Source organism: Nicotiana sylvestris, chromosome 1, assembly GCF_000393655.2.
Source record: "Nicotiana sylvestris chromosome 1, ASM39365v2, whole genome shotgun sequence".
Lineage (NCBI taxonomy): Eukaryota > Viridiplantae > Streptophyta > Magnoliopsida > Solanales > Solanaceae > Nicotiana > Nicotiana sylvestris.
The window spans coordinates 179,133,975-179,159,997 of NC_091057.1; the positions used below are offsets into that span (position 1 = coordinate 179,133,975).

The 26,023-nt window shown below is 36.8% G+C and overlaps 1 protein-coding gene and 1 long non-coding RNA gene across 2 annotated transcripts; one reads left to right on the forward strand and one right to left on the reverse strand.

Moving 5' to 3' along the window:
• Positions 1-3,212: 3,212 nt before the first annotated feature.
• On the reverse strand, positions 3,213-23,235 carry LOC104234134 (kinesin-like protein KIN-12D). The gene is made up of 38 exons (XM_009787634.2): positions 22,823-23,235; positions 21,668-22,355; positions 21,404-21,559; positions 21,240-21,323; positions 20,538-20,657; positions 20,323-20,436; positions 20,142-20,234; positions 19,860-20,020; positions 19,681-19,755; positions 19,519-19,606; positions 19,381-19,439; positions 19,229-19,292; positions 19,071-19,136; positions 18,790-18,975; positions 17,245-17,349; positions 16,882-17,117; positions 16,719-16,788; positions 16,572-16,637; positions 12,303-12,347; positions 12,149-12,228; positions 11,913-11,994; positions 9,813-11,441; positions 9,238-9,693; positions 6,453-8,984; positions 6,241-6,348; positions 6,040-6,161; positions 5,866-5,953; positions 5,678-5,752; positions 5,355-5,597; positions 5,175-5,273; positions 4,973-5,047; positions 4,833-4,891; positions 4,640-4,751; positions 4,440-4,550; positions 4,152-4,322; positions 3,947-4,012; positions 3,714-3,833; positions 3,213-3,597 (listed from the first exon to the last, which is right to left on the reverse strand). The coding sequence occupies exons 2-38, from the start codon at positions 22,352-22,354 to the stop codon at positions 3,472-3,474; spliced, it is 8,829 nt and encodes a 2,942-aa protein (XP_009785936.1). The 5' UTR covers position 22,355; positions 22,823-23,235; the 3' UTR covers positions 3,213-3,471.
• Positions 3,518-5,463, forward strand: LOC104234133 (uncharacterized). The gene is made up of 3 exons (XR_712884.2): positions 3,518-3,606; positions 4,308-4,431; positions 5,375-5,463. It is a non-coding gene; the product is annotated as an uncharacterized lncRNA (long non-coding RNA).
• Positions 23,236-26,023: the final 2,788 nt, after the last annotated feature.

Genomic DNA, 26,023 nt, shown 5'->3' on the forward strand with positions numbered 1-26,023 from the left:
TGATATGATATGATGATCAAAGTGTAAGTTTTATGTTCAACTTCTAAGTTAATTGTCTTATTTACGAAACGTTTGTTTGAAAGACCCCATCTACATTATTCGGCGATGTGTAAATTTTGTCACATATATCTTATAAAAAATTGATTAGTTAAATAAATTAAGAAATTCCGAAACTTGTGAAACTATGAAGGTAATGTAAGAAAATGGACTTACGTTATTAAATATTTTATTTATATTTAAATATTCAGGTTTGATAATAGTTCATAAATGTGAGCTCAATTATAAGTGTGATAATTGGTTCTTGGGACGTGCACTTTGTGTGCTCGGTGGGTCTAGTACGACAGTAAGTGTAGGCTCAACCTAATGAGGTCCGTAATGGGAGGGTCCGTCAGGTTTTCATTAATTACAGCTAGGCCATCTCTCTAGCCCTTATATAAACATATAGTCAGAGTTATTTCATAACATCTGTTGTGTGTGGTAGCTGTTTCATTGACGCCGCCATATTCTCAATCCACGATATGGCTCAAATAGGTACACAACCATTCTTGCTAATCTTGATTTATTCTGTGTCTTAATATCATGTTTGATCTTGGGTTTATTGTGTCAATATTCTCATAGGTAATATTTTCTATGGCCTTCTCAAACATTTTGCCACATGCCAAAATAGAAAGATTAACATACGAATGAGAAAAAACTGAATATTGGATTTAACTGTTGGGAAAAGATATGTTTATTTGAGAAAAATGTCAAGTTATTTTATAGGACGCAAAAGGAATTATTTTTTTGTTGTGGCAATACTAATGTTTATTTGAGTATTGTCGTTCCAATTAAATATTTTGAATCTTCAACAGAGAATATTAAAAAGAGAAATTTTCATAAAACACTATCTTTTAGTGGTAATTAACTATCTATATATACCATTTGCTATATTACGGATTGTAGATACGTTTTCTATTGTTATAAGATGTATTAGGTGTATTTAAGCTACTGTATTCATGAATACAGTCGCAAAATAGGCGTGAATCAGGGAAGTCCAACTAATTAGTTGTTGTATTCGAGTACAGCTGGACAGATTATTGTATTCGATTGTATTCACGGCGTGAAACATGGGATTACATTGTTTTTAAACGGCAAATGAATCAATTAATATAATATACTCCTTATATAACTCAACAAAATCAATTATAACATACAAATTTTGTATTTTCAGTTATAAAAAAGATTCTTAACCGAAAAATACCCCAAAAAACATAGCAATCTTCAGAGAAATTATATAATACATCTGAATACATAAATTATATTAATTAACAAAACATACGAATATATTCATGGCATATAGCGAGACAGTGAATACAATGAAATACATAGAATACAGCGGGATACATTGAAATACAATGAAAAAAAGACAGTGAATATAATGAAATATATGAAATACAGCGAGATACATTGAATTACAATGAAAAAAAAGACAATGAATACAATGAAATACATTAAAATACAACGTAAAAACCAAGAACCAACAACTCTTTTCATCGCAAAAACCATTAACCCAGCAGATCTTCGTCCCTCATATTGTCTTCCTCTGGCTCAAAATTCATTGTCTCCAAGTTTTAATTTTGACTCTAATTCTTCATCTATTTACTAAATAATAATGAAGATGAATCTTCGTATGACTTGAAATGTACTGCGTCCTCTCTCTTTTTCTCTCTATTTCTGTGTTTTGGACCTCCCTTTCCTTATGTTGAAGATATGAAGAGTTGTCTGAAAGTGCAAGGGGAGGAGAGAGCGTGGGGTTTTTGACTAATGGTAGTGATGTGGGTGAGAGGAATTTTGAGATTGAGCATCGTGTTTTTAGGGAATGGAGGAAGAGAATGACATGTATCAAAGTAGAGAGAGAAAGAAAATAGAGTAACTGAATAACGTATTTAGTGGCTTAGGGATAGGAGGTAACCAAAATTAGATATTTTGCTATAAATATTAAAAGGTATCTATAGAATATAATTTTTTAAAATAATTTTTATTTAAAATAAATAAGGTATTAACCTTTGCTATAGGAACTAAAAATATGCGGTAAGTTGAGAGGTTTATTTTGAATCTTTCTGCCTCAATATTTGTTAACTCATAATTTTATTAAGGAGAAGGCCGTATGGTATTTGGAGGCGATTCTCCAACCTATTGTCATAGTACGAGGTGCAAAAAAGTTAGATTTGTAGGATTGTTTACTTATAAGTTATAATAAACAGATAAAATAAGAATAGAAAAAAAAATTGTGAATTTTACTTGGGACGAAAAATAAATGTTACATCCACAACAAACAAAAATGCCTTTTTTCACCAACAAAACATAATTTTTATAACATTGTGATTGTACATCATTCACCAAAATGGCTATAGCCTATATATCTAATTAAAGCAAACAATCCGGTAGTCAAATATATACCGGATAGTTGATTGGGACCGAGTGTTAATCATGTAATATGTTTACATTTAGGTCATATGTTATCCATGAGTCTTATAATCATGTTGGAAATTTATATATCAATAGAAATTATGGAACACTTCTAATACTTTCAATTTTCAAATTTATCATTTTTGTTTTGTATAATATTGAGTAACATGAAGAGTCTAGATTCATTTAATCGGTCCTTTGGTTTGACGATTACCAAATTCAAGGTAGAGAATGACTCTATCTTCTTCGATTTCCTCAGCTGTATACACAGACGACGCAACGTCACCCCCTGCTGGCTCCTAACCGATGCATATAGAGCACCAAATGAACATATTTTTATCTTTCTAAAACTAATATTGTAGATAAAGATAGTGTAATGTATAATAAATATAATTAAAACAATCTGGTCTAGGAAAAAAGAGCAACATGTCGTCTCTACACCTATCTTCTTCTTAATTTAAGAAAAAGGGAATATATAGGTTTCTTTTTCCTAAGTCTGTTCTTCTTCTTTTTTTCCTTTTTCCTTTTTGTGTATGATTGTAGTTAAAATGTTAAATGAACGAAGATTCAAAATTATAAAAATATTACTCCTAGAATATTTGATGTGGGGTAAATTTATTTTTTGTTAAGGAAAAGATGTCAAGTTCTTTATTAGCAAAGAGTAAAGTTTTTGAAGTACTTGCCGACGAGAAAAGAAAAAATTGGAGTAGGGTTTAACATGGAACGAGAAATAACTGTTACGTCCAAATTGTCTTTTTCACCAATAAAACATAAATGTGACAGCACTTTGATTGTACAACATAAGTAGAAGTTTACACTAGGAGATTTACAAAATAAATGAATTACATAAGTACTTTCAAAAGAATATAATACAAAATCCTGGATACACTATTTACAGATTTCCATGATCTTCAACTTTTGTGGGGAAGTGTATACATACAAAAGAACATATGAACAAACTGCTAGCAAAAAACTAACACAATGTACATATAAATTTTGCCTCTTTAAGTTGGTAAAGAAGCTTCACCGATCGAAGACTGTTAGAGGGGAAGATCCTCTGTTTGAAGTCTGTTCATTTTCATCTATTCTTAGAGGGGAAGATTGTGGCATGATCTCAGACAATCGGATTCGTTCATTAGTCATTTTATTCTGGTAAAGGTGAGTGAATTTGTTAGTGACTTGGCATCGTTAGTTTGATACGAACTGTGTTTTGAGGTTTTCAATGAAACAAAATGATTGAAATATTATGGATGTTAGTATGTTACCTTAAATTTGGCATCTTGTAGTTCTCTTTCCAGTGCATTCAATTTGTTTTTGAGCTGCTCAAGTGCTTCTTCAGCTGCTGAGATCCCAACCTCGGATGTTGGTCTAGTTATTCCAGCAGCCTACAGTATATGTTCCAAATGATAAGAAAACCAATGCCAATTGACAAAATTCAAAGAACTGTAGCTATAAAACTACATATCCTTAAGTAAATGAAAGATGAAGTTCTCCTGACCTTCAGCACAGTAGCGCACAGGCCAAGTAACTTCTGCGCCAATTGCAGTCTTTCCTCTTCCTTTTCCTGTTGGACAAATTACAAATTGTTTTAAGTCCTATATATACAACAATAGGATTCTTCTCTCTCTGTCCTAGCATATGTCCACAGCCACATTGGGGTTACTCCTAGTCCTAGGCAACATTAAATTCTGGAGAATACTAACCTTCAACTTGTTCTCCAGTATTTGCTCCTTATCAAAATTAATGTAGGGGCTTCTTCCATTAGTTTGACGGAAGTGAGCCAGCTCTTCCCTGACTCTTGAAAGAATTGTTTCAGCTTTCCGCAACTTAACAATAAGGTCATCATTCTGATTTTTCAGTAAATTGTTCTCTTCCTGTGACGAGATAAACACAAGCAGTGAGATTAGTGCTGTAGCAAAAGATGCAACTAGCATTTTCATTGCAATGATCTTCAGAGTCTGGGAAGTCTAAGCATGGTAAAAGGTATGTACCTTTATTTTAGCATGATGGTGGATACGTTGTTGAAGGTTTTGCTGACCGGACAACTTCTTTATATCTGCTTCAAGTTCCATGACCCTCTTCTTATGATTTACATTCTCCATCTGAGAAAATGTCCAGAAAATAAGTGGTCTTTGATATATTAACAACCTGCCGAGGTCTAATTGAAAAAAAAATTCACAACATTTCCAACCTTTATCATTTCATTTTCAGTTGTAAGCAAGTGATCTCGTTGGCGCAGTTTTTCTAGTGCAATCTGTGCAGCCACCATCTCTGCTTGTTTTCTCTCAATTTCCTCAATCCATCTAATCAACAAAAAAAAATGAGAAATGCACTTATCCGAAAAACAACAAGGGTACTCTCAGAATCTAATTGACAATTAATACCTTTTCCTCTCCTCTATGAACTCATTTAGCTGTTGCTTCAGCTTAAGAACCTCTTGCTCCTGCAAACCAAAGAATCAGTTAATAATATTAAATAAGTCCAGACTATTAGTTGGTGATAACAGCATCATTACTAAGGTGACCTTGAACTGAGCATCAGAATTACGGAGTCGAGCCTTCTCCGTCAACATTTGCACTTGCTGATTATCCAGCAGAGTCTGGTGGATAACACACACAAGCAAAAATATAGGTGAAATGGTCAGGTCATGCTAGAGAACTGAAAAAAGGAAATGGCCTTTAGTTTTTAACATTCTCAAGCAAAAGATATAGATTAAGCTAAATTACCGCGTAGTTATTCATATCCAATTTCAAACCCAATAGATCACGTATTACGTCATGGGTCATGCTTTCGGCAGCAGCTAATTTTGAGTTCAGCATGAATATCTGCAATGAGTTTATGAACACAATTAAGTGAAGGATATTTTTTACAAAAAATAAGTCACGTTGTTATAGGATGTAACATACCTCTTTTTGTCTACTTGCAGCAAGAGCCTCAAGTTCTTGGATACGATGTCTTTCTGCACTATGATCCTCATCCCTCTCAGACATTAACTGGTGAACCAGGCCTATTCCGATGCATTTGAAAGGGGAACCGGAACCCCTAGGCTTTGAAGCATTTTTCTCCAATTTGCTTGATGATAAAGTTGGAGCTTGGGTGGCATGGGGATCCATCTTGACTTTTTCTACCATTGCTTCCAATGCCTTGAACTTTTTTTTACATTAGGTTAAAATCACAGGTTAGCAACCAGCACCAACTATCACAATCATCAGAATGAATGAGGAATTACCTTTTCCTTATACTCGCAAGCCTGTGCCTCAGCATGCAAATTTAGTTCTGATATATGAGCCTTGAAGTGGGAAATCTGTTAATAAAATGAAATAAAGTTAATCTAACTAGTTACTGACATTTAATAACGACTGGCTGACTGAGCTTAAAGAACAAAACTTTGTAAAGATAATAGAGGATGAAACTCACTTCAGCATCTCTTGAGATGATTTCTCCCTCAAGAAGTTGTATGCGCTGACTGGCTTCTTGAAGATTTTTTTCTTTCTCCTCTAGATGCCTGTATAAATAGAAATCAAAACATTTAGAAACCTAAAAGGGTCCCATTTTTGAGAATTCATGTCACATGGTAAGGTTGTCAGAAACCTTTTCATGTCGACATCACTGCCTTTTACATTGTTCATTTGTTGCTTGATAGCATGAAGTTCCAGTTCAAGCTCCTCCCTCTGTAAACGCTGCCGCTCAGCCTCTCCTCTGACAAATTCAACCTATAAAGTGGGACATATAATGTTATTAAATAATAAATAAATAAATAAATGAATACGTTAAATTTGCAAGAATGAGTACCTCATTTTCTAGTACATTCACTGTGCACTCTAGTTCCTCAACAGACCTCTCTAACAATGTAACCTCCTCTTCTTTCTCTTCAGCCTGGAGTTTTGCCATCTCTGCCACCTGAAATTAACAGAATATTGTTGTAAGAAAAGGGGGGGGGGTGAAGGAAACGGAAGACATTGGAGGTCAATAACTAAAGAAAGTATTTTATAACATGACTCCACCTCTTTTGCTTCTATGGCAATTGCTTCACTTTCCTCTGCAAGCGTTTGTGCCATATCTAGCTCCCTTTTCAATCTGACAATTTCTCCATGGAGGTCATCCCTCTCACTAGTAACGTCATTCAGATTTCTCCTCAAGCATTCGATTGAATTGTTCATTTCACTAACAATATCACCAAATTTGGTGAGTTCTATTTCTAAGTTCTCACAAACTTCCCTTTTCTCTAACAATTCCTCCTCCATGGAACATTTTGCTTCGATGGTCTCCTTGGCACTGGCAGTCAGCACCGAGTTTTCGCTTGAAAGCAATTCTATGTCTTTGCACTTTTGCGAGATATCCGACTCCAAAAGAGCTATCTTACTTATTTTTTCCTGCAACTGAACTTCAAGCGATTGACCTTTACAAACAGCTTCATCAAGCTCAGTTTCCAAAGTACTAATAGAAGCTACCAAATCATCAATTTCATCCTTTTGATCCTTGTGGTTAGACGCCGCTTCTTGTAACAAGCTAAGGTCAAATAGCATTCCTTTGATGACGTCATCCTTCCGAACTAACTCATTTTGCAGGGAAGCGCTTTGTAATAAAATCTCTTCGGCGAAATTCTTAAATGATTCAAACTCTTGCAAAAACTTGGATCCCCTCTCAACTTCTTTATGTATATCCTGTAACATGGTATCTAATTCAGCACTTTTATTTTGAAAAGCATAAAATGCTTTACTCCCAATGCTGTTTACTTTGAGCACCATATCGAAAGTGTCATATGTACACTTCTCATGAGATCTGAGTTGGTTTCTCATGGAAGCATTCTCTGCATCCAAAGCATTGATTCTCTCAATCTGTGGTTTCAGATCACAAGATTCCATATCTGCTTTTTTGACCTCCAACTCCTGGAAGAGTAGGCAACGTTCTCCTTTTAACTCTGTTATTTCATGCTGCAGTGCTTCAATCTCCTTTTCAAGACAATTCATTTTTCTAAGTTCTGCATCTTTCATTTCCATATCATTCTGGAGTCTACATGATGCAGCTTCCAGCAAGCAGCTTTCATTCTGCAACATCTGGTTTTGTTGGTCAAGGAAGAAGATGCGACTTGAAGAACTTTCAAGGGCTGAATCCTTAGTTTGTAATTCTTCAAGCAACTTCTCATTTTCAGAGCTAAGTTCCTGGACCTGGGTTGTCAGAACAGTCTTTGCTTCCACCAATTCACCAAGTTCACGTTTCAATGTCTCATTCAAACAAGAAACTTCCATCAGTGAGCAAGTATCTTGTTCAAGAGCGTTATTTCTAGAGTGAACTTTGGCAATCATTGAATTCATTTCAGTAAGCTCAGCCAACATATTCTGATGCTTCATTCCTGCTTCTGCAACTTCTTGCTGTAGGATAGAAACCTCAACCTCCTTGTCAAGTAGGATGGATGCAGTTAATGCAACATCTAGGTTGCCAAAAATGATTTCTCTCTTCAAACTTTCGGCGACTTTACAAAAATGCTTAGTTTTTCTCTCCAACTCAGATATTAATATGGTGCTCTCTTCTAACTCGGATGACAAAATTAATGACTCAAAGCCTTTTGCAAGAAATTCCATTGCCAAACTATCTTCCAGAGATGTCAAGGCTTCCTCTTTGTCCTTCAGCACCCTTTCTTTATCTATAACAGATGTCAAGACAGCTTTGTTGCTGAGATCTATCTCTTTCATTAACTCAACAAGCTCGGATCCCATTTGCTCGGACCTTGCTAACATTGACTCTTCCTGGAACTGCAGATCTAATATTTTTTTCTCGAAGGATCCAAGTTTGGAGGTGAATTCCCCTGCATCAGACTCTTTCCTTACTACGCGATCAAAATTGCTTTTAATGTCAGCCAATAATTTCCCCTTCAGTGTTCTGCACATTTCGAGCTCTTTCTGTGCTTTGATGTTCTGCTCCTTCAACTTCGATATTAATGAGTTAGATTCACTTAGCCCATGATGGAGTAGCCCATTTTCTGCATTCAATCCAGCAGCAGCTTCTAAGAGAATGCCCATGTGACAAAGATGCAAGACAGACAGAGCGCAGTCCTTGACGATAAGATCTGACCAGATCTCCTCAAGCCATGACCTCATGCACTTAGTTGATTCATGAACCTGAGACTTTATGATAAGGAGATCAGTAGTTACAGACTTCAGCTCATCTGTGGAAGTGGTTGCTGTTTGTGAAACTATATCCTCCATCTCCAATACCAGCCTTTGCATCATTGCCAGATCTGACTCAAACTCATGCTCCAGTCTTTGGGAATGCATGTTCTTTAGATCATTAGCCGACTGCAAGCTTTGATTTTCATTAACAAGGATATCTCTCTGGTCAGCTAAGCTGATCTCCTTCCTCTTAAGCTCTTTAATGTCAAGCTTTAAGGATTCATTTGCTATCATCAGTTCATTTATCATGATGTCTGCATCTTTCATGGTGTCTTGGACCTCTTCGAATTTGGCTAGAATGCATAAAGCTTCCGTAGTTTTCTGGGCCGCCACTGCCTTAGCATCACAAAGTTCATCTTCAAGTAGCTGCAGATAAGGATTCCAGGAGAGCAGATCAGACTGTATTGTTGGTTATATATCACACCTACTTTAATGGCAGGAGTTTGTCCTTTACATTGAATTCTATGCTTATATTTTATGACGCATTATTTATTTCGTCAAGTTGATCGTTATCAAGGATTAGAGTGATAAAATTGTAATATAACAGTCAAAAAGATGGATTTCAACATTGCAAGTCATGAGCAGTAAACGTATGATGTTTCTATGATATGGGCCTAACCTTTTTTTGCTCGTACCAGGAGCTGCAGGACTCTTGCACAGCATCTTCTATTTTCTGTAATTTATCATCTACTAACTCCACTTTAAATTCAAGTTCATGTTCAAACTTATCCATATAGGTCTGTAGAGAAGTTACCGCAGTCACAAAATCTCCAATGCTCTCTCTACTCTTTTGCTCAGATGACCGCAATGCTTCTTTCTCAACGCATAATTTGGCCATTTCAGCTTGCACTCCTTTTAAGCATTCAAGAGCAGATTCCATTTCTTTCCTTAGTAGAATAATTGTATCATCTCTGGCATTCTTATCCTTCCAATTCATTTGAAAAGTTTTCCAATTGCTGACTGATTTAAGCATGTTATTGCTTTTGTCGGATGAATGGTCTGGTTTTTCAGCTGTCCTATCTTCAAGAATGCATGACTCTAGGTGCTGGCTGTGTTGTCTTATCTCAGTACCTGTCTGCAACAATACATTAAAGTTGGATTACAATAATAATACAAAGGAACCTACCATGCCACTTAAGAAGCAGATAGACTATAAGAATGAGTAATTTTCAAACATAATGGCGGAAAACTTACCCGTGTTTCTAACTTGTAAATAGAAGAAAAAGATGCATCAGTTTCATTGCTAATATCTTTTCCAGGACTTCCACTTATTTCAACGCACTCACTCAGGTGCGAACGTACTGTTGAAACACCTGCTTGCAGCTCTGTAAGTTTCTCAATCGTTTTCAACAGATCACTTTCTTCAAGCTTTTGTCTTTGCTCCTCAAGAGACTCATTTTGATTCTCTGCAGCAGCGACTACTGAGGCCTGATCACAGAGAATAACATCCTTCTGTCTGCTTGTTTCTAGATATTCCTTAAGCTGCATGTCCTTCTGGCTTAAAGCATCAATATAGTTGGAATTCTGTTCAGACAACCAGTTAACCACCACAAAAGCAACAGTTGCACTGACCGACGCCTTTCTGAGTTGATCCTCCCCATGCTTAATCTTGTTCTCAAGTTCTGAGATGACATGTGCCTTTGAGCTTAACTGGGATGTCAAAGAAAGTATCTCAGCATCTTTTTCACGGCAATCTAGCTGGTGCGCCTCCGTCATAACTAAAGCTGCCCCTCTAAGAGATCTCAACATGGATTCCATATCATTTCTTTTGTTGAGAGCATTCTCCAGACTCTGATTGAGCTCTTCAATAAATAAATCCTTTTCAAAAATGCATTTTGTCATTCTGCCAAATTGTTCAGATATCCTACTTCTCTTATCTGGAAATGTACTGGAAATAAAATCCAGTTGCTCACATGCATCTTTGAGAGCCTCATTCCCCCCACTTACAATAGCTTCAATTTCGCTGTTTACCTGTGCCCATTCTTCAGCCATATCTATTAACTCTTTTTCTTTGTCATGTACAATTTCACCAAGTTTTCGATTTTCTTCTGTCATCAAAGACAATTTTGCCTCCAAACTTTTAACCTCTGTTTCCAGCTCAGTTAACCTCTTTGTGCTCTCCATCTCTTTCAAGCTACTATTTCTGACTTCCTGCTGCAGAAGAAGGAGTTCTTCCTGCAAGCATACAATCACTTCAGCAGTTTCTGCCTCAGCCTGCCTACTTATTTCATCCATCGCTTCCTCATTTGAGACTTGAAATTCACAGTTATTTTGGTACCGCCGATTCAACATTTTGGCCTTCTCAAGGGAATCATGCATCTTTTTAAGCTTTGCTTGCAAAGGAGAATCATCACTTTCTAAGAGCTTCGAAGATGAGAGATCTCTCAATTCTTGACGAATCATTTGCTCCTTCAAGGAAGAGATTTCAAGCTCCTGTTTCTGCAGTAATTCAGCATAATGGCTGTTACTGTTTCTTAGATCTTCTACCTCAGTGATTGCTAAGAGGTGTTGAGATTCAAGAGCTTCAATAATGGATTTTGCTTCCCTGAGTTCTGCCTGAACATCTTCACATTTCTTGGTCACTAACAGAAGCTGCTCTTTTGATGACTCTAGGTCTTGCATCATGGATTGAGCACTTTGCTCCAATTCATTGCGATGCAACCTTTCTTCTTGAACTATAACTTTCAGAATGTCCAACTCAAGTTGCAAATCCATAATCTCCTCAATTTTCTTCATCATATCCTCTTTCCTCGTATATTCCTTCTCTTTCTGATCAGCAGTTGTTGATTTGCCATCAGTAGCCAGAGCTTCTGGTATTGACTCCTGAAAAATTATGGTTATAGTCATCCACATAAAGAACATAAGCAAACTTGAGTTATGAAAAAAAAAAGTAAATCATACAATAGAATGTTCAGTGCGATCCTATAAGCAAAATACATGGTCAAAAATCATCAGAAAACAGTAGGAACTTGGACTGACTGCTCTAATATCGTGTATTTGATTGGTCAACTTATGAGCATTACGTTACCCCAAAGGCTTTTGAGGCTTGAGCGCAACTTCAACTCAAGATTATTCTGTTGTTTCGTGGGATTACATTCTTCTGGCCAAATTGTGGTATATTCTCATCTCAGATTCATTACTAAGTCAGAAAAGTTTATTGTAATTCAAATGTCCAATAACTTTCTGAATCATGATAAAAGTCTCTAATCATCCTTCTTCTTCTTCTTCTTTTCTCTTATTTGTAGTTATATAATGACAGAAACATGCTTGTTTGGAACTCAGAAAGAGAATTACCTTTCTGACTTCATTCCCGCCATTGTGATCGTTGTCAGCAGAACTGATGCTATTTAATGAACCTCGCAATTCATCTATTTCCCTGAGGAGTATTGAGAGCAAGTTAGAGGGCACTAATAGCTGCAGCAGTTTGAATTTCAATATGTTAAACAACAGGAAAGTCTATAGAAGCTCAGCTGAACAAGACACAACACAGATAGTATTACTAAAGTAAGGTGTTAAAAAGGTTCACTAACCTGCTGAGTTTTTCATTTTTCTCCAAACAACAGTTTAAGTTAGTCCGGCATCCCTCCAACTCGTACAAAGTCTTTTTTAACTGAAACATGAGAATCCATATCAGAGATCAAGATTGTTCAATTACTTCAAGTTAGGGGGTGACTAGAGACCAACCTCTGAATGAAGTGCAGTTTGCTCATCGCAAACATATGTAGAATCCTGCACCATGGAAAATATGCTTGAACATAAGCAGGCTTGATTTTGACCCTTTAAGCAGTTGAAACAGGAAAGAACACGCTGTACAAGCTGTTGTTTTATGTTGCATAATGAACGTAGACATATTCTGTTACTTAATGAATGCAGACATACTCTTATGTAATGTGCATAACAGAATTATAGGGATTCACAACGAATCTATAAGATTTCCTTTTGATTATTTCTATAGTTAGGGCTCTATGTACTTGTATATATACTTGTTACCTCTTGACATAATATACATTGAAATTGCTCAATCCTCTATCTATTTTACATGGTAACAAAGCGGGTTCTCCGGCTTTACCGGAGTTAGATAGAGAACTTACTGGAACTGTCAGTTAGGGTCAGAATACTTTTGAAGGGTTTGGAATTTGAAGTTTAACCATCACCACTAAGCATCGACTTGGTTCTCCGGCATCGACTTTACATTTTCGTCCAACTTATGGTGTTTGTTTGTTCAGGAAACCTCGGCCAGGAAAATCTCTGACCATCCCAGGTTCGGTTCATAGTGTCAAGGTTTTGTCATCTTTTCTTTGTTGTGTTCAAATTTTGTTTCCTTCTGTGATTGCCTGATCCTTAGTAGTGAACTAACTTTGTGTGTGGAACTTTGGTTATAAAGCTTTGAGATTCATCTGTTGGTTAGTGATTCTTGGTTACTGATTCTTACCATTATTGGCTGGACTTTTGATTGATTATTTTCTATTAGATTGGCTCTATTAGAGTTCTGTTTCTTTGTTTCATTGGGTGTCTTTCGTTCGCTGTTTCGTTGGATAGTGTTATTCTGGTGGAGAACTTTTGAGCTTTATTAGCTTTTCTAACATTTATATTGATACTTTGGGGAGTTTTTGGAAAGATGATCATAAATAGTATGCAGGGAGGAAATAATACTACAGCTCCTACCTAGCCCAACAATTTTGGTTTCGGATGAGTTTCTAAAAATTTTTCAATTTCAGAATTCAATTCAACTGCTTTTGCTGGGTCAGATAAAACATGACTTATTACCTCTTCAAAAAAATGGGTGATTGATTCAGGTTCCACAAATCACATGATAGGTAATCCATATATTTTTTCTAGCTTTCCGTCACATAAAGCACCCTCTCCACCCTCACACAAAGCACCCTCTCCAGTTACTATTATTGGTAAAGGATATCTATCTAGTGATCTTTACATTCTTGATGAATGGGAGCCACAGTCTATTGCATGTTCCAATGTCGTGTCTCCTTTTGAAGCACATTGTCGATTGGGACATCCCTCTCTACCTCTGTTGAAGAAGCTCTGTCCTCAGTTTCAGAATATTTCTTCATTGGATTGTGAGTCATGTCGATTTGCAAAACATCATCGCATCTCGTTAGGTCCAAGGGTAAATAAGCGAGTTGAATCAGCTTTTGAGTTAGTTCATTCTAATGTTTGGGGACCATGTCCTGTTGTTTCCAAAATTGAGCATAAATATTTTGTCACTTTTGTAGATGATTTTTCTCGAATGACTTGGATTTATTTTACGAAGAGTCGTTCTGAAGTATTTACTCACTTTTCTGCCTTTTGTGCTGAAGTCAAAACTCAATTCAATGCTTTGATGCGTATTCTAAGGAGTGATAATGCTAAAGAATACATGTCAGAGTTATTTCAGTCCTACATGAGACAACATGGTATATTGCATCAGTCTTCATGTGTTGATACACCCTCTCAAAATGGAGTTGCGGAGAGGAAGAATAGGCATCTACTTGGGCACTTTTGTTCCAAATGATGCGGTCTCTACGGCTTGTTTTCTAATTAATCGCATGCCATCTACTGTGCTTGGTGGTAATGTCAGAGTTATTTCAGTCCTATAGTATTTGGATGCACATGTTATGTTCGAGATGTTCGACCATGTGTTACCAAGTTGGATCCCAAGGCATTGAAGTGTGTTTTCTTGGGCTATTCTCGCCTTTAGAAGGGGTTTCGATGTTATTCTACTGAACTTGACAAATATTTGGTGTCAACAGATGTGGTATTTTCAGAAACTACACCATTTTACTATGCACCTCCTATTTCTACTAATCAGGGGGAGGAAGACTAGTGGCTAACATATCAGGTTATTCGTGCTTTAACAGAACAACCAGACGATGTTCCTCCAGCTCCTAATTCTTTTACTGAACACCAATCAACTAGTGTACCTTTAGCACCTGCTCCAACTATGTTAGCAAGACCGTCAATTGTTCAAGTTTACTCGCGGAGGCAAGAGACAAATGAGACATGTCCTGCAACAGTTTCTTCGTCATCAGATCCTCATCCGCCTAGTCGTCCAGAAGACCTTGACCTTCCTATTGCTCTTCGCAAAGGTATACGTACTTGCAAATCCATATATTCCATTGCTAATTTTATTTCCTATGATCGCTTATCCTCTGCGTCTAGATCTATGATTTCTTTTCTAGACTCCATCTCGATACCCAAAACAGTGAAGGAGGCTTTGAATCATCCTGGGTGGTCTGATGCAATGCTTGAAGAAATACATGCCTTAGAGGAGAACCAGACATGAGACTTGGTGGATTTACCCAAAGGAAAGGAACCTTTGTGATGTAAGAGGGTCTTCATAGGTAAAGTGAATCCAGATGGTTCCGTGGCAAGATTTAAGGCTAGACTTGTGGCTAAAGGGTATGCTCAAACTTATGGGGTGGATTATTCTGATACCTTCTCCCCAGTTGCCAAACTCACTTCTGTTCGCTTATTTATTTCTCTAGCTGCTTCCGAAATTGGCCTTTACATCAGTTAGATATCAAGAATGCATTCCTTCATGGTAACCTTTAGGAAGAAGTGTATATGGAGCAACCACCCGATTTTGTTGCTCGGGGGGAGTATGGGAAAATCTGTCATTTGAAGAAGTCTTTGTATGGCTTGAAGCAGAGTTCTCGAGCTTGGTTTGGTAAGTTAAGTGAAGTAGTTCAGGAGTTTAGGCTGAAAATGAGCAAGTGTGATCACTCAGTCTTCTATCGGCAATCAGCAGCTGGCACTATTCTCCTCGTTGTGTATGTTGATGACATTGTTATCACAGGAAGTGACTGTGGGGATCTCTTCCCTCAAGTCTTTCCTGCATACGAAGTTTCATACAAAGGACTTGGGCATGTTGAAATATTTTTTGGGAGTAGAACTAAATAGAAGCAAGAAGGGAATTCTTTTGTCCGAGAGAAAGTACATTCTTGACTTGCTTGCAAATACTGGAAAGTTGGCAGCTAAACCCTGTAACACTCTAATGGTTCCTGATGAACATCTTATGAAAGATGATGGCGAGCCTTTTAATGATCCAGAGAGATACAGGAGGTTAGTTGGAAAATTAAACTACCTCACTGTGACTCGTCCAGATATTGCTTTTGCGGTAAGTGTTGTTAGCGAGTTCATGTCTGCACCAACGGTCAAACATTGGACAACTTTGGAACAAATTTTATGTTACTTGAAAGGAGCTCCTGGACTAGGCATATTATATAGCAATCACGACCATACTCATATTGAGTGTTTTGCAGATGCTGACTGGGCTGGATCCAAAATTGATAGAAGATCAACTACACGGTATTGTGTTTTTGTTAGCGGGAACCTGGTATCGTGGAGGAGTAAGAAGCAAAGTGTTGTATCTCGATCCAGTGCCGAATCCAAGTATAGAGCTATGTCACAATCTACGTGTGAAATTATGTGGATACATCATCTTTTGACTGAAATTGGGTTGGAGCATCCAATACCAGCAAAACTCTGGTGTCAAATCCGGTATATCATGAAAGAACTAAGCATATTGAGGTTGACTGCCATTTCATTCGTGAAAAGATTCAAGAGGACTTGATCTCCACTGGCTACGTGAATCAAGAGAACTTGATCTCCACTGGCTACGTGAATACAGGAGAGCAACCAGCTGATTTGTTCACAAAGCCGTTGAATGGAAGTCGAGTTGATTATCTTCGTAACAAGCTGGGCATGATTAATATCTATGCTCCAACTTGAGGGGAGTGTTGCATAATGAACGTCGACATATTCTGTTACTTAATGAATATAGATATACTCTTATGTAATGTACATAGCAGAAGAATTATAGGGATTCACAACAAATCTATAGGATTTCCTTTTTGATTATTTCTATAGTTAGGGCTCTATGTACTTGTAAATATACTTGTTACCTCTTGACATTGAAATTGCTCAATCCTCTATCTATTTTACAATGTACATTACCTGAGATGGAATATTCATGTCCAAATGGCTGTGCTGCTTCAAGCTCCCATCAATATTGATAAGTAGCTGTGAAAACACATACATTGTCTTAGCATTATAGGCTCAAACAAGTAAAAGAACTACAATAGACAAAAGCACCGTGTTTACCTGATCCCGCAAGTTCGAAATTTCAGCTAACAGAATTTCTCTCTCTCCTTCTTCATAAAAGTCTTGAAATCTATATTCCCAACAAAGTTGAACATTATTGACGAATAAAAAGGAAATGAGCTTCAACATTCGGTTATATTGAATTTCCGTTTGAACATTCTACCTCCGCAGTTGTTCCAAAAGCCTAATGTTTTCACATGCGAATCGAGTAACTTCTGGATTTCTATCAACCTTAGCTTGAAGCAACTGAATTTCTTCAGTAAGTGCACTGTTTTCCTCCAATAAATAACTATCTGCTGGTATTAGTCCATTGACAAGTGACTCCATCCTTTGAATTTTCTCTTCTCTGAACTTTATCATCATCTTATTGCACCTATTATCTTCCTCCCTTTGACGAACCTAAGAGATAAGTATAATAACAGTAGTATTCAGCAACAAAGTTAGCTATCTTATTGCAGCACTATTGCAAATGTCAAACCAAAACAAAGAAATGGGAGGGAAGGCAAAAAAGTGAGAAGTGGGTCACCAGACGGTTAAGCTGCTCGATTTCAGCTTCAAGTTGTTTGATAGAAGTTTCGGCCATCTGCTCTCTCCTTAAAGCACCGGCTAGAGTGGTCTCTAGTGATTTCAACTGAAAAACAAAGAAATAAAAGCAAGAGGAATCATTGCGCAGCAGAGTAGATAAGCACTTGGAAAGTGAGGTCTGATTATTTAGCCACGATGATGCAAGAATGTAAGAACACCAGATAGAGATGCAATAATCAGAGTGAACCAAGCTGGGACAAGCAAAGAAGCAGAGTCTGCTGGTTTTCAGATACTATGAAAAGTAACTATCTAATGAAGGTCTTGAGTTAAAATCAGAAAGAAGAAGAAAACAATGATTGAATAGGTATAGTTCCTCTTTTCCTGCACTCATACTTGTCAATTAGTCTCAATCAACCAGTCGGTTATATGAATCCTCTAGCCATTTCGCTCTATTCAAATCCATTTCATACTGATATTGAATAACTTGCCTTCTTACATAGAATTAGGAGTTCTCTGACCACAATTATCCTACACACCACACAGTTAATTAGTTTAATCCCAACTAGTTGGTATCTCCTGTATGGATCCTTTACTCCCATTGCGGTTTATTCTTAACTAAGTTTCATTGATTCTGAGATATCTTAAATCTTTTAAAACAACTTTCCTCGATGTGATTTTAGGTACAACTCATCCTCTTTTATAACCTTCAATCATCACATTGTCACACCTATGAACCGATGTATCTAAGAAATCTATGTAGGACACACCAAAAATATCTCAAGCTACTTCCATTTTATCCTCCATGTGTGCTACTTGCACCATCTGTCATATATGATCACTTCTACTCTTATCTTATTATTTATGACCACATATTCATTTATATGACATTCATCTTCACTCCAAGATAATATCATTGATCTCACAACAGTTCTATAGAACTTATTCACCATGTGTCTCTCTCTATCACATAGCACATCTAAACACTCTTCTGTTCATTCATCCTATTCTGTATCTTATTGCTATTTGCTACATTGTTGTCTATCAATTATCATGCTATTCTCATTGAAGACTTCTGAGTTTCAACACATTCTGCAACTTTAGACTTTGGTAAATGTAAAATGTAACTGAACTATAGTTTTCATGCTATTATTATTGTTCAGTATTTTGTACATCAGGAGGTGAGATAGCAGCATATGGAATGATAACTTGAAAACTTATTGGAGGTGTTGTGTCATACTTTTGACTTGAAAACTTCATTCATGAAAGAAAAAGATATGATATGAGATGACGAGCAACATCGAAAAGTCTAAAAAGATATGGTGTACCTGTTTGGAGGACAACCTTACAATGCATATGGAATGCTATTATTATTGTTCAGTATTTTGTACATCAGGAGGTGAGATAGCAGCATATGGAATGCTAACTTGAAAACTTATTGGAGGTGTTGTGTCATACTTTTGACTTGCAAACTTCATTCATGAAAGAAAAAGATATGATATGAGATGACGAGCAACATAGAAAAGCAGTCTAAAAAGATATGGTGTACCTGTTTGGAGGACAACCTTACAATGCCCTTGGCTTCCTTTGTAATCAAACTACCATGCTGATCTGTCTCAAGTTCCTTCTCAGCATAACTGCTGTCATCTTCTGTCCTACAGTCTCCTGAAATAGTTGTTTGACCAAATGACAAAGCTCTAGATACATTCTGACGTTTCAAAGAAGAAAGCTCCTCCTGTTTCAAAAAATTCACCAATCTTTTCCATCAGGTTTTAAGCTCACGCTAACTTCTGCCATTGCAGAATAAATGTTTAAAAAGAGGTTTTCCACCTTTAGAAGTCTTATTTGATGTTTAAGAGCAGTGACATCTGCTGAAGAATCTTCATTGACGACAGCCTTCAGTTTGAAAAGGACAAAAGGAACAAAGTCAAATTATTGAGGCTGAATGTAGGTTCACCACTTTGTCATCAGCTATGTTATATGCTTACATTGTTCTGAATAAGTTTTGCTCGCTGAGCAAACTTCAATGTATTCAGTGTTTCAGCTGCACAACTGAGGAAAGCAAATTAGCATAGTCCAATAACTTTTCACCTAAACTACTCAGTATAAGATTAAAAAAAACGGATAAAATAACACCAACCAGATAGAAGGGCTGACATTGGCTATAATCATCGTTTTTGAGTTTCCACCCAGTGAATCCTGCATTTCAATACTATAAGAAGGATGCCGATATGCTCTGGTTTAAACACTGAGCAGAAAATGTGTTTTAAAAGTTCACCTGAAGTAGAAATGTCAACCTCGAATCCCTGTAAGGAACATGCCTTGGCCTCCCATTGGCCACGTCCACCAGAACCATTATTACATGACTGCAGAAGGAAATGCTCTGTCAACTGAATGAAAAAGACCTAGGAGACGAGGCAAGGGTTATCAGGAAAAATACCCTAGAACTGATAAAGATCTATTGATGCTTGCAGCTTCCTTCAAACGTTCACCCTCAGCACCAGAAGTCTTTTGTCTGTAATAGGTAACGGCCACGTAAATGATATGTCTGAAATATTTGTAGTTCTTTCTTTCCTTAGCAATACATAACATTTTTGCTCTTATCCATATATGAATTACCTTTCTGAACCGGCAAGGTCAACAAGATTGAGCCTTGCAAAACGGAAGTTATCAGTAGAGTTCTTTTCCCACCTACTCTCAATTATACAGGTAAAAACACTGTGGGAGCGACTGCTTTCTCTGTTCATGTTTGTTGATGCTACTTTCCTGTTTAAAGAGCCCTGAAAGAAGTTTAATCAAATTCATGAGAACGTTTTTATGCTACTTGCAAAAAATTGCATCATGTGTGTGCTACGAAAAGAGTAAGATATTATTGAAGAAACTCAAAACAGATATTGTCACCTGAGTCAAGAGCCTAAGAATGTCACCCACAGTTTGGACTTCAAATTCGGACAGATTTTCAACATACACACCTTTCGTGCTATCCTCTCGCAACTACAAGAGAAAAGTATGAATGTGAACCAACAGCAGTACGTTGCATCTTATTTTCAGTTCAAGTTCAGATACGGGATTGACAAATTACCATTAAATTTGTGGATGAAGGATCAAGGAGATCGGTGATTTGTTCATTATAAATCTCTAGAAAAGAACATTTGCAGCTGTATTGTAGTCTCTCATCCCTTCTACTTTCCTCTTCCTGAAAAATAGAAATCAAAAGTGAAGTTTACAGAAGCAATGACCTACAATTTCTAAATTAGAAGTTGTATTAAGAATGGAAGGCATAAATATCCCACTTACTGCTCTTATCCTTGCAAACAAGAATTCAAATATACGCGGTGTCATTCCTCGGTTGGGGCTCGGCCTGATTTCCAGTTCTTCAATCTCACCAAGCATTGTATGTGTCTTCCCACTACCAGTCTGCAAGAAGAAGTTATATCTGAATGCGCTACTAATTTTGACTTAACTTTAGAAGTAAAAACTGTGAGTGGACAATGAATCAAGAACAGATATCATTGCTTTGAGAACTAGAAAGATAAATGGACAATAATAATCATAAATACACAGTGTCCAGTTTCCTACTTGCCTTAGCATCTAAACATTCGCAGATACTTCAAAAGGAGTTGTATTGAATGTAACGATAACAGTCTAAGCACTTAGGAGATTTGATTTCTTTCTTTTTTTCTTTTTTTTGGAAGGGGTGGTGGTGGTGGATACTCAATATTCAATTGATCAAGTAACTGGCTGAATACAATCACATCCTGGTTCCTCGAACCACTAAAATGCCTGAGAAATTCTACATCAATTTGCAGAGGCCAGGTTGAAAAATTCCTTACAAGTTGCGCGCAGACAATGAAACTCCATGAACCCCTTTTCCAGTCCCTTCTAAACATTTAGGTTAACTTTGTTTAAGCACGTGGAGTAACAACTTTTAACACTATTCATGCACAAGTTCAAAAGCAGTGACCCCAATAGTTTTTCATCAAATATCATATGCCTCACCTGTCCATATGCAAAGATGGAGCTATTATATCCAGATAAACAGTTCTCCACCATTGGCAAACCAACCATTTTGAAAAGTGTTTCCTTCAAAATAAAATTGCATCATCTTCAGCATCTTATAGCACCCATTAATTGTTCTAAGTTGGATATTAATTATAGCAGACCTGGTTGATTGTTTCACATGCCACGTGATCAAATGTAAACCGAGTTTCAGGTTGCCCAATCCAGGTGATGCATTGTGCACTTTCCTGCTTCAAGCACCTATTGTACCCATTAGTACTTCTCTCCATGTTATTGAGAGGACGCATTCGTATCAAAACCTATAGTAATTCAATGCAGTTTAGTACTTGATCACCAAAATGACAGGTTGACAAAATATATCCTGAGAAAATCCAAATCTTAAAGGCATGCTATAGAAGTCAGCGTACCTGTACATTGTGCTCCATCCAGAATGATGGATTTTCCTTGAGGTCAAAATGAGGAACTTCAACTGTATCAACAACAGTCAACGAATTACCACTGCTCGGTATTCCCCTATACAATGCTGCATAATTGGCCATCCGGGCACCTCCACTTGCTAAAGGCCTGGAACCACCAGCTAAACAAAATGAAGGAGTTGGAGGCTTAGTTACACTTTTAGATGGTGTGGTTTGATTAGAATGACTCTCCGAATAGCCAGAATTCGCCCTTCCTATCGTCCTCATGGACCGAGGAGTAGCATTGACTGCTCCAACCCTCGATTGACCACCACATGTAGTTGTGTCATCCCCTGCTTCCACAGTACTCGAGCTGGAATCAGCTTTCTGCGTCCACCCATATCGACCTTTTGGTAAACCTATAGGCTTTTCTGGGGTTTTAGTGATATCAGAATATCTACTAGCCTTAGGTTTAGTTGGGGTCTTATCAATTTTAGTAACCCTAACACCCATTTGTTGATCTGCTCCGCCTTTCAAATTCCGGGTGGCTTCTTGAATTGAGTTTAAAGGTGGCCTTGTTGAGTCTGTACTGGTTTGAGGAACCATTGAATCCCTCGGATCCACTGGTACATTCTCAATGTCCTCAGCTTGAGCATTCTTGCCACTGTTCCGACGCAAGAATTTGAAGTCCCTCAACATTCTGTACCAACAAAATAGTTTCAAGATAAATGTCTTTTAATTCAAATACAACAGTGACTACTACACCTCAATCTTATACTAGTTGGTGTCATTTATATGAATCTTGAAAATTCATTAAGCTCCATTTGAACCCATTTCATTCCAATACACTTTATACTCACATATATAAAAATCTCCGAACAAACTAAAAAGAATAGGAATTTAATTCAAGAAACCTTAATTCTGTTAGCAACAAAAAGATTTAAGATAAATGTGTTTTAATTCAAAAACAACAATGACTACTACTCCTCGATCCCAAACTAAGTGGGTTCATCTATATGAATCTTAAATATCCCTTTGCTACATTTGAACCCGTTTTATTCCAATAAACTTTGTACTGACATACAAAAATCTCCCAAAAAAAAACTAAAAAGATAGGAATTTTAATTCAAAACACCTTAAATTGTGTAAAGAATGCTGATTTAGTACCTGAAAGAAGCGTTGAAGAAGAGAATACCGAGTCCTCGAGAAGTTGAAATTGTAAGTCACTTTCTCGGGTTATTTCAGCTTAATTTGGAATTTCAAGAATCTTGAACAAAAAAATCAAATCTTAAAGTGGCAACTCATTCTCGAGTAGAGAACCTCTCTGTCTCTCTCTCTCTCTCTCAGACACAGGACAATTTGTTGCAGTTTACCAGTTCTTTGTAATAGAAATTCAAATGATCTCCCTCCCTCCCTCTCTCTCTCTCTCTCTCTCTCTCTCTCTCTCTCTCGAGCTGTCGGAGAGTGAAGTCTGTTGATTTCTTTATTCAAGATTCAAATAAGAATCTGCAGGGGGGGCAGAGATGGACGGCTAAGATTTGATCTAAGGTTTGAATTGCCGGTTTGGGTTTTGAAATAGGGGAAGGGTTTATTCCGGAGAATTGAAGGAATAGGAGGGGAAGATTTTGAAAAATCATTATTTTACTAATGATTTCCAACGGCTACAATTTAAATTTTGTTTTAGAGCGGTGGGCCTCCTTTTTTTCAAATTTATTCTTTTTTTGTCCTTCTTTTTTCCTTTAATTCACTTTGTTCCACACTTTCTTTTGATTTTTTTACTCTACCAAGAATAATTGGGGGTGCCAAGATCAGTCATGGTTCTACTGCTAATTCGAATGGTGCTTCAAAGAAAAGAAATACTTTGAATGACTGAAAATGAACCTAATAAACATTAAATTTTTAGTTATCTGGAACAAGAGGTGATCTAGTTACACCTTCCAATAAAATTAACTTGTTATATATGACTTTGCTACGATCCTAACCTTGTTCCTTTTTTATTTTGAAGTGGAGGTGCTGGAGTGTCTTCTTGTAAATATTTTGGTAGAACCTAGCCAAGATCAATATTTAATTTTGCAACTGAAATAATTTTTTTATGTCGTCTGTCCTTTTCGAAGAAGATAGAGCAAAAGTTAACATGAGAAAATATGCTAAAAGAGTGAACATATTCAAAGTTTAATAAAAAAGACATTGACCAAGTGTATCACTTTGAGTTGTTTGGTTTGGTTTTCTTTTATCTTGTTATTCATGAGTACTATTTGGAGTTGTTATTGTTGGGTTGCCTAAAGTCTCAGACAAGAGTAGATCAGTTATTTTACGTACACATTACTTGGACCTATTGCTAGATACCCGACTCAAATTTATAACAAAAGCCAAGATGTAATAGATATACATAGATTCTTCTGGGACAAAAATAGATTACATGAAATAAAATAAAATATCTCTCTTCTCTCTCCTGTTGCCCGACTTAGGGTTTTCTTTTTTCAATTTCAATTTCTCTCAATCGACTCAAATAATGAAGTCTAACATGGTATTAGAGCATATCAATCGATCCATCTTGATGTGAGCTTTCGTCCGATGGTACCTGTCGGATTTGGTTCAATGGTTTTGGTTCGGTAGTAAGGTTTTCGATCTGAGTAATTTTGGGATTTCCTCGAGTTCTTCTTCTGATTTTGCATTTAGAAGACCTTAGCTTTTTCAGGTGTGCAAAAGAGGGTAAAAATTCTGTCTTTCATTTGCATGTCAAAATTAATGTGCGATTAGGGTTTTGTGTGCTTGATTTCGACTGTGATATAGTGATATATGTATTATCTCGTTCATTTGAGACTTGTTATCATATAAAACCGTTCTTCAAGTTTTTCGAATTTCTTTGAATTCTTCTTCTGATTCTGCATTTATAAGACCTTAGCTTCTTCAGATATGCGAATAAGGAAGGTAAAATTTTTGTCTTTCATTTGTATGTCAAAATTAATATGCGATTAGGGTTTTGTCTGCTCGATTTCAACTGTGATATAGTGATATCTGTATTATCTCGTTCATTTGTTGAGTTTACTTTGGACTTAGCTTACCCTTTCTATGTTCACCTATCCAATAGTCCTAGTACTCAGTTAGTTCCTTTCCCTTTCAATAGGACTGGTTTTGTACATTGGTGTAGTAGTATGCTTACCTCACTATCTGCTAAAAATAAGCTAGGGTTAGTTACTAGCAAAGTTACTCAACCTCCACCCAATTCTCTCTATTACTCTTACTAGGAACGATGTAATGATATGGTAAAGGCTTGGATTACCAATTCATTGGCTAAGGAGATAGCAGTTACTGTCATGTGTCTCTACACTGTTATGAAAGTATGTAGTGATATAAATGAAAGGTTTGGACAATCTAATAGATCCAAAAAGAGAAATCAGTTCTACCTCACAAGGGTCTTCTGATATTGCTACTTATTTCACAAAAATGAGGGCTCTTTGGGATGAATTAAACTCTACCTATGTGCTGAATTAGATGTAGTAGCAGAGAAAGATGATGAATTACCGAAAATCCCAAGGCTGGAGGTTGATTCTCCTTTTGACTTTCATCATGTTGGAGTAGAGAATAATCCTTACTAATGGATGAGAGTGGAGACATGAGCATGATATTACTCTTTACAGTGGAATCAATCCACTTAAGAATTGAAAACGGTGTTGGTCTTCTATGAATTTGGGTAGAGCCACACAGAAATAAGTAGGACCAATATAGGCAGAGTTTAATTCATATTAAAAAGCCCTCATTTTAGTAAAGCAATATCAGAAGACCCTTGTGACTTGTGAGGCAGAACTGATTTCTCTTTGGATTTGATTGTATTTGAATCCATTAGATTGTCCAAACCTTTTATTTATATTACTTTATACTTCCCTAGGAGTGTTGAGACACATGACACTAACTGCTATCTCCCTAGTCAATGAATTGGTAATCCAAGCATTTACCATATCATTACATCGTTCCTAGTAAGGTTAATAGGGAGAACTGGGTGGAGGTTCAGGAACTTTGCCAGTAACTAACCCTAGCTTATTTTCAGCAGATAGTAAGGTGAGCATACTACTACGCTAATGTACAAAGGTAGTCCCATTGAAATGGATAGCAACTAACTGACTACCAGGACTATCGGATATGTGAACATAAAAAAGGGTAAGCTGTCTAAAGTAAACTCAACAAAACCATCAGTAACGGAGGAAGGACTTCCTATATTCAGACAATGTAATAACAGTTTTGAATGATAACAAGTCTCAAATGAACGAGATAATACAGATATCACTATATCACAATCGAAATCGAGCAGACAAAACCCTAATCGCACATTAATTTTGACATACAGATGAAAGACAGAACTTTTACCCT

Excerpts from the sequence above, each read along its gene's own strand:
- LOC104234134 (XM_009787634.2), bottom strand. The coding sequence starts at position 22,354 with ATGTTGAGGGACTTCAAATTCTTGCGTCGGAACAGTGGCAAGAATGCT. Across the intron at positions 12,348-16,571 it reads ACATGAATATTCCATCTCAG|GATTCTACATATGTTTGCGA; the intron begins GTAATGTACATT and ends TCCATGGTGCAG. Across the intron at positions 5,598-5,677 it reads CTTGCGAGTATAAGGAAAAG|TTCAAGGCATTGGAAGCAAT; the intron begins GTAATTCCTCAT and ends TGTAAAAAAAAG.